Source organism: Nomascus leucogenys, unplaced genomic scaffold (genome assembly GCF_006542625.1).
Source record: "Nomascus leucogenys isolate Asia unplaced genomic scaffold, Asia_NLE_v1 Super-Scaffold_258, whole genome shotgun sequence".
Lineage (NCBI taxonomy): Eukaryota > Metazoa > Chordata > Mammalia > Primates > Hylobatidae > Nomascus > Nomascus leucogenys.
Window position 1 is genome coordinate 2,429,850 of NW_022095769.1, and position 12,312 is coordinate 2,442,161.

Here is a 12,312-nt window from a genome sequence, read left to right on the forward strand (position 1 = left end):
GCAATCCTCCTACCTCAACCTGCTGGGCATGTGCCACCATGCCCAGCTAATATTTTGTAATTTTTGTAGAGATGGGGTTTTGCCATATTGCCCAGGCTGGTCTTGAACTACTGAGCTCAAGCAATCTGCCCTGCATCGGCCTCCCAAAGGGCTGGAATTACAAGCATGAGCCACCAAGCCCGACAGCATTTTGAAAGATTTTGAGGGTTTAAAAAAAAAAAAAAAAAAGGCCAAGTGTGGTGGCTCATGCTGGTAATCCCAACACTTTGGGAGGCCAAGGTGGGCTGATCACCTGATGTCAGGAGTTCAAGACCAGCCTGGCCAACATGGGGAAACCTCGTCTTTACTAAAAAATACAAAAAATTGCTGGGCATGGTGGCAGACAACTGTAGTCCAGTAGTCCCAACTACTTGGGAGGCTGAGGCAGGAGAATCACTTGAACCCGGGAGGTGGAGGCTGCAGTGAAGAGAGATTGCACCACTGCACTCCAGCCTGGGCAAGACTCCATCTCAAAAAAAAAAAAAAAAAAAAAATGGCAAACCATGATATAATTCTAACACTTTGGGAGGCTGAGGTAGGAAGATCACTAAAGCCAGGAGTTTGAGACTAGCCTGGGCAACACAGTGAGACTCCCATCTCTAAATATTAAAAATTTTTAAATTGGCCCAGCATGGTGGTGCATACCTGTTATCCCAGCTACTTTAGAGGCTGAGGCAGGAGTATTCCCTCAGCCCAGGAAGTTAAAGCTGCAACGAGCTGTGTTTGCAACACTGCACTCCAGCCTGGGCAACAGGGAGAGAGTGTCTCAAAAAATAAAATAATATATGTATTTTTTTACCTGTGGCAAAGACGTAGGAATTGGAGACAGAATGGCTTGCTTACCACTTGGAGACTAGAGTCTCAGTATATTTGGTATGTCTGTAAAATGGGGCTGAATAAGATTGAAGGGAGGGCACAAGCATCATCCATTCCCAAGGCTGACACTGGTTAGAAATGTTAACAAGGCAGCTGGGCACAGTGGCTCACTCCTGTAATCTCAGCACTCTGGGGGGCTAAGGTGGGTGGATCACTTGAGGTCAGTTCGAGACCATCCTGGCCAACATGGTGAGACCCCATCTCTACTAAAAATACAAAAATTAGCCAGGTGTGGTGGTCCACACCTGTAATCCCAGCTACTCAGGAGACTGAGGCAGGAGAATCACTTGAACCTGAGAGGTGGAGGTTGCAGTGAGCCAAGATCACGCCACTGCACTCCAGCCTGGGTGAGAGAGTGAGACTCCCTCTCAAAAAAAAAAAATAAAAATTAAAAGATTAAAAAAAAAGTTAGCCAGCTGGGCATGGTGGTGTACACGTGTAGTCCCAGCTACTCAGGAGGCTGAGGCACAAGAATCGCTTGAACCCAGGAGCCGCAGGTTGCAGTGAGCCAAGATTGCACCACTGCACTCCAGCCTCCTGGACGACAGAGTAAGACTCAGTCTCCAAAAAAAAACCAGAAATGTTAACGAGGTAACAAAGGGCAGGCGAGGTGGCTCAAGCTTGTAATCCCCGCACTTTGGGAGGCCAAGGCAGGCGGATCACTTGAGCCCAGGAGTTCGAGACCAGCTTGGGCAACATGGTGAAATCTTGTCTCTACAAAAAAATACAAAAATGAGCCGGGCATAATGGTGCATGTCTGTAGTCCCACCTACTTGGGAGGCTGAGGTAGGAGGATTGCTTGAGCCCAGGAGGTTGAGGTTGCAGTGAGCAGATATCATGCCACTGCACTCCAGCCTGGGTGGCAGAGTGAGACTTGTCTCCAAAACACAAGAACATGGCAACAATAGGCAGGAGAGAATGAACAACTGTTGACATAAGCTTTAAAGCCAAACCCTAGTGGCCATAAGGGGCAGTAGGAACCTCTAGAAAATTCTGAGCCCAGGAGGTATTTAAAAGAAAATGGTAGGTATTTGAATAAGAGGTAGGATTTTACAAAGTATTATTAGATTGGAGAAGGCGGCACGTTGAAGAAGCAAGAAAGCCCAAAGCAAAATGTGGCAAATCGTGTAACAGGCTCGGATATTAACATAAATGAGTAATGTGCAAAATGTATAGTCTGTCTGTAACAGCGAGTGAGAAGCATAATCGCTCAACCAAAGGGCTAGGAGCTAAAATTGTGGGTGCGATGGGACTAAAAGGACCCCACAACTATCACCAGCTAGGTTTACGACCATCACTGCAATAAAATGTCCCAGCATCCCAAGGTTGAGGAATCTTTTTTGAACCCCGAAGTTCCCCCTCATTATCACTAGATGGCGCCATAAACACAGCAAAGGACTCTAAGGTCCTGAAGCAACCAGGGACCTATCAGCGGGGGAAATTTTCTCCGCAAGGGATTTCTCACTTCTCTGGGAGGGCTTTGGCGCCCTCCCTTCTATGTATTTTTGCTATCAATCTTTATGTTTCTGAGCCTTTGAGATCCCTGAAACAACGGACATGAAGGAGACCCCCTGAAGAAACCTTTTATGTAAGATTCTGGGTTTGGCTGAGGCTAATATCAGAACCCTGGATAGGGACCCCAGCCTGCCTAGATCCCCTGAGGAAAAAGTGGGACTAGGCTCACACCACCCTTCACAGAGCCCCCCCACCACCCCCAGCCCAACTTTCCAGCCCACTCACTGCCTGGTCTGCTCCCGGTTGGAATAGGTGACATTCACCACTGCCGTCTCACTCTCGGTGTTCACTGCAGAGAAAAGGGAGGATAGCATCAGAGCAGGGAAATCTGGAGGCCCAATCAATGAATCCCCAACTCCAGCTTTCCACGTTTTGAGATCAAGAAGACACCTGGCAGGCCAGGCACGGTAGATCACGCCTGCAAATCCTAGCACTTTGGGAGGGCAAGGCGGGCGGATCACTTGAGCCCAGGAGACCAGCCTGGCCAACACAGTGAAACCCTGTCTCTACTAAAAAATACAAAAAGTAGCTGGGCGTAGTGGCACGTGCCTGTAGTCCCAGCTACTGGGGAGGCTGAGGCAGGAGAACTGCTTGAATCACTTGAACCCAGGAAGCAGAGGTTGCAGTGAGCCGAGATCATGCCACTGCACTCCGAACCTGGGCAACAGAGGGAGATTCCGCCTCAAAAAAAAAAAAAAAAAGACACCTAGCGGATACTCCAACTTGAATAAAAAGGCAAAAAAAATTTCCCCTTTCAAGGGAGCTACCAGAAAATTCAAATTTACCAGGCAGGGCATTGTACCTCACGCCTGTAATCCCAGGACTTTGGGAGGCAGAGGCAGACAGATCACTTGAGCTTGGGCGACCAGCCTGGTCAACATGGCAAAACCCTATCTCTAACAAAAAACACAAAAATTAGCCTGGCGTGGTGGTGCACCCTTGTAGTCCCAGCTACTCAGGAGGCTGAGGTGGGAGGATCGCTTGAACCTGGGAGGCAGAGGTTGCAATGAGCCAAGATTGTGCCACTGCACTCCAGCCGGGGTGACACAGTGAGAGCCAGTCTCAGAAAAACAAAGAAAAGAAAGAAAATTCAAATTTACCTTCTCGCTTTTTGTAATTTCCTCAGCCAGTTCCCAAGAAAGTGGATATACAAATGGGTGTAGCCGCCCTATCAGCAGTTGTACAACAAGGCTATACAGCAAGGCAAACACTACTACCCACCTCCACACACACACACACACACACACAACCTGGGAGTAAATTCCCCTTAGAAAGTTAAACTAGTTGGCCAGGAGCGGTGGCTCACACCTGTAATCCCCAGCACTTTGGGAGGCCAAGGTGGGTAGATCACCTGAGGTCAGGAGTTTGAGACCAGCCTGACCAATATGGTGAAACCCATTTCTACTAAAATTACAAAAATTATTAGCTGAGTGTGGTGGCATGGGCCTATAGTCCCAGCTACTTGGGAGGCTGAGGCAGGAAAATCGCTTGAACCCGGGACGTGGAGGTTGCAGTAAGCCAAGATCGTGCCACTACACTCCAGCCTGGGCGACAGAGCGAGACTGTCTCAAAAAAAAAAAAAAAAAAAAAAGTTGTAAACTAGTTAAAAATCAACACACGCTGAATGAGATTAGCAATTTATGTAAGTAAACATCCCAAGAAATGGCCTGCAAAGATACAAAAATTAGCCAAGTGTGGTCGTGCCTGCCTGTAATCCCAGCTACTTGGGAGGCTGAGACAGGAGAACTGCTTCAACTCAGGAGGCGGAGGTTGCAGTGAGCAGAGACTGCACCACTGAACTTCAGACTGGGTGACAAAGCAAGACTCTATCTCAAAAAAAAAAAAAAAAAAAAAAATCCAGCTAAATGGACTGACAGGAATGGCTGTAGAAGTCTAGAAAGAAAAAAAATAATTTGCATGTTTTCCAGGGGAAAGGATTTCCTGTCTTGGATGTGGCCATTGTAGCCTCAGGATGCTAGCCATTGATCCCATCAAAATTCTTGGCTCTAACTAGGAAAATGGTTTGGCAAGCTGACATTAGAATCCCAAGCAGTCTGGAAACATATTTCTCACTTACAATTATTAAAATTAACCGTCTGAGGTGGGAGAATCACTTCAGAAGGTGGTGCCAGGAATTTGAGACCAGCCTGGCAACATAGGGAGACCCCGTCTCTACAAAAAATTGACAAAAAAAAAAAAAATTCAGCCAGGTGCAGTAGTAAACACCAGTAGTCCCAGCTACTTGGGAGGCTGAGGCGGCAGGAGACTCACTTGATCCCAGAAGTTTGAGGCTGCAGTGAGCTATGATCACACTGCATTCTAGCCTAGGAGGCAGAGCTAGACTCTGTCTCTAAAATAAATAAATAAATAAACAAACAAACAAACAAATAAAGTTAACACCTTCTTTCTCCTATATCAATGTCTTGTGAATTTGGGTCTCCTGGGCTTGCTCAACCATGGGGTGGATTAAGCCTCTGCCCCCAAAACACTGAGGATAGATAAGGCACTTGGTCACAAACTTCAGTGCAAAGAATCTGTCATCCAGGCTGGAGTACAGTGGCGTAATCAGAGTTCACTGCAGCCTTTAACTCCTGGGCTAAAGCTATTCCTCCCATCTCAGCCTCCCAAAGTCCTGGGATTACAGGCATGAGCCACCACGCTAGGCCCCAGACCACTCTTAAGTGCTCTGGCCTTCATCAGTAGGTCTCTCCCTCCTCAGTGGTAAGGAAGCTTCTGCAAGAACAATCTTCCAGTGACTGGAAATACAGTAGTAAACCAACAAAACCTCCGCATTTGTGGAGCTTACGGAGAGACAACAATAAGCATAATAAATAAGCAAGTTCTACAGAATATTTGACAGTGATGACTGCTATGGAAAAATATAAATAAGATGAGGCCAGGTGCAGTGGCTTACTCCTGTAATCTCAGCATTTTGGGAAGCCAAGGCGGGCAGATCACAAGGTCAGGAGTTCGAGACCAGCCTGGCCAATATGGTGAAACCCCATCTCTACTAAAAGTATAAAAATTAGCTGGGCATGGTGGTGGGTGCCTGTAGTACCAGCTACTTGGGAGCTGAGGCAGGACAATCGCTTGAACCCGGGAGGTGGAGGCTGCAATGAGCCGAGATCGCACTACTGCACTCCAGCCTGGGTGACAGAGCGAGACTCCATCTCAAATAATAATAATAATAAATCAGATGAAAGAGGATGGGATGGGTAGAAAGAATGGACCTCACTCACAAAGTGACTTTTGAGTAGACTCAAGGACTTTCTCTACTGTCCAACAAAGTCAAACATTTCCCACACTGTTCTCTCCAGGTTGCAGATATCCTTCCAGACAGGGTATGTTACAGCTTCCTAGTGAGACTTGGATAAATTTAAACTAGTGTTGACTCCTTACACACCTCTCAGTGAAATTCAGCATGCACTTGCTCCCAAGCCACTGCTCAATCTTACTGTTTGTCCAGGAGTAACTTATTCGTTACTCTAAACTGTGAACAGTACTGGGCAGTAGTTATCAGTGAGTCCTGTTGTATCCTGGCATTTAAGATAAAAGGCAAGCTACAGGATTAGAGCAGGTTAGAATGTGTTTGATAGATTCAGCAGTTTACTCTTGGGTGGGTGAAGGTTTTCATCATTTATAATCATTTATAGCTTGCCCCTTTCCACAAATAATTTGGAGAGGAATATTTAAATCTCAAACCAAGTGATTATCCACTTGTTTCTTGAAGATCTACCAAACCTAACCCGGTATCTTGTCTACCTAAAGACCGCCTTATGTCCAACCAAAGTCACTTTCCATTACTAAATGGACAAAACTTACTTTGTTTTGTTTTTGAGACAATACAGAGTCTTGCTTACCCAGGCTGGAGTGCAGTGGCACAATCACAGCTCACTGCAGCCTTGGCCTCCTGGGCTCCAGCAATCCTCTTGCCTCAGCCTCCCTAGTGACTGGGACTATAGGCATGCACCACCACTCCCAGCTAATTTTTTGTAGACATAGAGTCTCACTGTTTCCCAGGCTGGTCTCAAAACTCTTGTGGCTCAAGAGATCCGCCCACCTTGGCCTCCCAAAGTGTTGAGATTACAGGTGTGAGTCACTGCACCCAGCTGGCAAACTTTTTATGACCTAGAATTCTTTATCATTTATCCTTCTGTGGGCCTACTCTTCAAAAGATTTTGCTTACCTATCGAACTACATTAACTAAGCAATAAATCCTCTGCTTTTTATTTTAATTGACCAAAGACATTATGTTGCTACCAATCAGAGCTTCTAAAAAGAGACAATCGGTTGATTATTCCAGCCAAAAACAAGAAACATGAAGCTTTTCAAGTAAAATGGCTGCGGAGTAACTCCAATTGAATGCAAGATTTCTGTTCTTAGACTAGTTCTAAAATCCTGGGATAGGCATTTCTACCTTGGTTGATCCCTAAGAGCCTGGAGACTCCATGCTGGGAAGGAGTGGCTTTGTTCAACCCTCCTACTAAACAGAAGAGAAACCCAGTTCCACAGATAACCAAGATCCGAAGCTGAGGCCAGGAGTCCATGCCCCCAATCCAATGTATTTCCCCGTGTAACACATTCTATCTGCCTTTCTTCTTTTGGTTTTCAATGTAGATTTGATCATAGAAAGTGAAGCAGAGGCCGGGCACGATGGCTCATGCCTGTAATCCCAGCATTTTGGGAGGCTGAGGCGGGGGGGCCACAAGGTCAGGAGATCAAGACCATCCTGGCCAACATGGTGAAACACGTCTCTACTAAAAATACAAAAATCAGCTGGGTATGGTGGCACGTGCCTATAGCGCCTATAATCCCAGCTACTTGGGAGGCTGAGGTAGGAGAATCGCGTGAACCCAGGAGGTGGAGGTTGCAGTGGGCCGAGATTGTGCCACTTCACTCCAGCCTGGTGACAGAGCAAGACTCCGTCTCAAAAAAAAAAAAGAAGGAAAGGAAAGGAAAGGAGAGGAGAGGAGAGGGGAGGGGAGGAGAGGGGAAGAGAGGGGAGGGGAGGGGAAGAGAGGGGAGGGGAGGGGAGGGGAGAGGACAGAGGAGAGGAGAGGAGAGGAAAGGAAAGGAAGAAAAGAAAGAAAGAGAAAGAAAAGAAAGAAAGAGAAAGAAAGAAAGTGAAGCAGAACAAATGCACCGAACTCCTCCAACCCCCACCACGAGTGTCACCCCACGCCCGGCCCACTCTTACCTTGCTCACAGTTCTCTACTGTACCATACTGAGCCAGCAGGCTGTCCAGTACCTAGGAAAATGGAGAAGGGAAGTACACTTAACTCTGAGTCCCAAGACCCTTGCAAAGCAGCCACTAGACGCCCTGCATCCCAAAGCAATGTGGCATAGACAGAGCCATAGGAGTGTTTGAGCATTATTACCTGTCCAGTGTGACCTTTCTGGGGTGCTAATGCTGATGGGGTATCTTTGCAGGAGTGTACTTAAGTTCTGCCTTAAGGGCCTTTTGGGAAGCAGACATGGGCTGCCTGGGTCCCTAAATTATCTTCTGCCATATTACCAAGTTTAGGGCTTAGGAAACACTCATCCACCTCCCTAATGCCTCTTGCCATAGGGACAACCTAAAGATGGGGCTGTGGGTTACATGAGGCCAGGCGCGGTGGCTCACTTGAGGTCGGCGTTTGAGACCAGCCTGATCAACATGGTGAAACTCTGTCTCTAATAAAAATACAAAATTAGCCGAGCATGGGGGTACACGCCTGTAATCCCAGCTACTTGGGAGGCTGAGGCAGGAGAATTACTTGAACCTGGAGGAAGAGGTTGCAGTGAGTCGAGATCACACCACTGCACTCCAGCCTGGGCAAAAAGAATAAAACTCCATCTCAAAATAAAAAAAAAAAAAAAAAGAAAGAAAAAGAAGAAAGGATGAGACTCAAAAAGAAAAAAATAAATAAGAAAGAAAGGATGAGACCCAGGCCTCCCCAGTCATTTCTGGCAACTCCAGAATGGTCCAGACGTACTTTCCAGGCTCCACTATCCCACTCCATTTAGAGTTTCCCCCAAACACTTACTTCCCATCGGAGCTGGGGTGGAATATTTCGGATTTGAATTTTCCGGCTCCTGAAAGTAAAGAAGGAGCAGAGTTAAAGAAAGCTCTGAATACATTAGGGGTCTGTGAACTCACAGTTTCTAATCCTTGCCCCAGTTTCTATTTCCCTACCTTCTGCTCACCAACACCATAGTCTTAAAATCTAAGAATAAACTTTTAGGAATGGAGACTCTGAGTAGGGGTACCTCGCTTTAGAGACCAAAATTATCATGAATGCTACCACACCTAGGAATGCAGAATCAGGTGTTCTAAGCACTCAGTTAACATTCCCAAAACACACACACACGCACACAAACTGTTTTGTTTGTCCCACCACCTTCTCACTCATTCCTTTATTCAGGAAGCAGGTTACCATGACTATGTTCCAGGCACTAGGAATACAAAGCTAAATAAGACATTATTTTTTATTTTTTAGTTGTTTTTGAGATGGAGTCTCTTGCTCTGCCACCCAGGCTGGAGTGCAATGGCGCGATCTCGGCTCACTGCAACCTCTGCCCCCTGGGTTCAAGCGATTCTCCTGCCTCAGCCTCCCTAGTAGCTGGGATTACAGGTGTGTGCCACCACATCTGGCTAATTTCTGTATTTTCAGTAGAGACAGGGTTTCATCACATTGGTCAGGCTCGTCTTGAACTCCTGACTTCAGATGATGTGCCTACCTCAGCCTCCCAAAATGCTGGGATTACAGGCATGAGCCACAACATCCGGCCCAAGGCATTATTATTAATTAATCTAACAACCATTTAACCATTTAATTGATATCTACTTCATGCACTACTTTGTTCCAGATGCTGGAGACACACAAATAAAGAGACATAATGCCTGGTTGAAGGTGTTCACAATTTATTAGGTGAGATAATATATGCAAACAAATCACAGCAAGATATAGTGCAGTGGTTAAGTCCTTGGCACAGATATGGATTTAAACCTATGCTCCACTTACTAGTACTGACCTTTACAAGATTGTTTAACCTCTTTGAGGCCGTTTCTTCCTATGTAAAACGAGATAATACCTTTCCACAGGGTGGTAGGTGATGCTAGAAAATGTAAGTACTTGAAGTGTAACAATAGATGTATCTGTGAATACTAAGGTGGGAGTGATTGACACATACACAAGTCAGCATAATGCCACTACCTTCCTCTCTCCCAGTAACTATACAGTACTTTCTTCTTTCCATCTTTATTATCATTAACAATCTTGTAAAGTGCTGTCACCCAAACTGGAGTGCAGTGGCATAAACACAGCTCACTGCAGCCTAGACCTGCTGGGATCAAGTGATCCTCCCACCTCCCACCCTCCTGTATAGCTGGGACCACATGCACATGCCACTGTGCCCGGGTAATTTCTTCTTCCCATCTTTAAAATGTGATTTTTAGCCAGGCGTGGTGGCTCACGCCTGTAATCCCAACACTTTAGGAGGCCAAGGCAGGCGAATCACTTGAGGTCAGGAGTTGGAGACCAGCCTAGCCAACATGGTGAAACCCCCTCTCTATAAAAAAAAAAAAATTAGCAGGGTGTGGTGGCACGTGCCTGTAATTCCAGCTACTCAGGAGGCTGAGGCAGGAGGATCGCTTGAACCAGGGAGGCAGAGGTTGCAGTGAGCCGAGATCACACCACTGCACTGCAGCCTGGGCAACAGAGTGAGACTCGTTTAAAAAAAAAAAAAAAGAAGGCCAGGCATGGTGGCTCACGCTTGTAATCCCAGCACTTTGGGAGGCTGAGGCAGGCGGATCACGAGGTCAGGAGATCGAGACCACGGTGAAACCCCGTCTCTACTAAAAATACAAAAAAATTAGCCGGGCGTGGTGGTGAGCGCCTGTAGTCCCAGCTACTCGGAGAGGCTGAGGCAGGAGAATGGCGTGAACCCGGAAGGCGGAGCTTGCAGTGAGCCGAGATCGCGCTACTGCACTCCAGCCTGGGTGACAGAGTGAGACTCCATCTCAAAAAAAAAAAAAAAAAAAAAGAAAAAAGGTAATTTTCCCTGAGGAAGGCTTTCAGGTTCAGGGTCGACTCCCAGATCACTTGCTCACCACCCAAATCAATGCACTAATCCCTGGGTTTAAGACTTTTAAATTGACTTGATGCATTGGCCAATTGCATTTATATCTTTGTTTATCCTTGATCATAAACTCTTAGTCCAAGGACAATGTCCAAAAAAACTCTAGTGGCTTGAAGGAAAACTGAACTAGAAAGTAAGAAAGTCTAGTTCTAGCCCTTAACCTGCCCCTGACTGGCTGTTCCTCTAATTAAGCCTCTCTTAAGCTTCGGGCCTCAGTATTCCTACCTGACATGCAATGGGGACAGTGCCAGCCCTTGCCAAGCTTGGGGGAGGGGTTGGAAAACAGGGAAGGGGGATGCTAAGCTCTAGTTGTAAAAGCGTTGACCTTGGCTGTCCTGAGCCAGTTCACTCACTTTACCCATGTGACCTCAGTATCTCCAGATTTACAGTGGGTACAGCAAGATCTTTATGATCTTTTCTAGCCTGCAATTCTAAATGTGGAGAGTCTTCATCCATAAAATATGTTAAGGAAATCTCTCCCAGGGATGAAATAATGGGGAAAGAAGGAAATAAACATTGAAGAGAATCTCTGTCCCTGGCTCTCTTCTTTGGTTTGTTCATGAACTTGACCTAAGTAGGTCAGATTATAGCAGGACAAAATAGTAAGATACAAATCCAGTTCCAGGTCCCCAGATGCCATCAGACCACCTTTTTGTGATTCAATTCATTGGCCAAGAGGGAACCCCCACATCTACCCTTGTGAGGAATTTCCTACAACTCATTTGATGACCAACTAGACAGACTGAAAATGTAGAAGCCCTCACAATGAAAGCAAAACTGCTGGAAGAAATGAGGAAAAGAAATGGCCATGCCATTGGAAGGTTGAGAACGCAGACCTAGTTTAACACCTATAACAGGTATTGCCCAGGCCCAGGCCCAGGACTTCCCTCAAGGGAACACTTCTGGATGTCTGGATGAAGGGCAGAGAGGTGGGAGTGGCTTACCTGGGAGTTCAAACCAGTAAGGGCCTAAGGGAACCCCAGTTTAGGAGCCCAGTTTGAAGTGTGCTCTTTCAAGATGGTCCCTTAGTACAATCTAAGGTCAAAGGTCAAAATTCCCTCACACTTCAAACTCCCAGTTTTAGAGGCTTTCTTTCGTGGAGGGGATGGGGGGAGGGAGAAGGGTGGCAGTGGTGAAATCAAATCTCTGCTGGGATGTTAATCCATATCCTGAAAGCAATGGCAGGCAGATCGTCTGGAATGTCTGGAATGTTCCAGGAGAGGGAGGGGGAGGAGGGCAGGGCCACCCAACCAATGAAAGAAAAGACATCCTGGCAGCCCTCCCCTGCCCCCAACCAGCAGGGACTCACCCAGCCCTCCAGGGTACACACCCCACCCTGGGAACACACTCCAGGCCCCTCCAGGCCGCCTCCTTTCAACAAAGCCCCCAGCCCTGATTAAAACACAACGGCAGGAGGTGGGGTGCAGGGAGGCACAGAGGCCGTGAAGAACCTTTGTCTTTTAAGCCCTTGGCCCCCGTTTCTATTAAGTATGGTGCTACCTAATTTCTTTCAGGCCTCAAAGCACATGGGGCATTTCTGATAACTGTGACCTGTATTCCCTTCCCTTGGTCCCAGTCTCATTCATTCCACAAACACTTAGAGAAGGCCTGATGTAGACTGAGCTGGGGCAGTGTGTTGGGAACTTGGGGGATCCAGATGGAAGCTAAGAGCACCCTAACTGGTTACTTCTTCACTCTGAACCTTAGTTACCTCCTATGAAACTTGAATAAGGCTTTTATAAAACAAGTTGCCTGCCATG

General features: G+C 46.8%; 1 protein-coding gene across 3 annotated transcripts in view; it reads right to left on the bottom strand.

Moving 5' to 3' along the window:
* IGF2BP1 (insulin like growth factor 2 mRNA binding protein 1) overlaps positions 1-12,312 on the bottom strand; it is a 58,698-nt gene that overhangs the window by 20,895 nt on the left and 25,491 nt on the right. For all 3 annotated transcript variants that reach the window (XM_003278751.2, XM_003278750.2, XM_012503662.2), the window contains exons 3-5: positions 8,458-8,506; positions 7,628-7,679; positions 2,656-2,719 (exon numbers count right to left, since the gene is read on the bottom strand). In XM_003278751.2, coding sequence (XP_003278799.1) covers positions 2,656-2,719; positions 7,628-7,679; positions 8,458-8,506 — 165 coding nt within the window. The remainder of the gene's footprint in view (positions 1-2,655; positions 2,720-7,627; positions 7,680-8,457; positions 8,507-12,312) is intronic.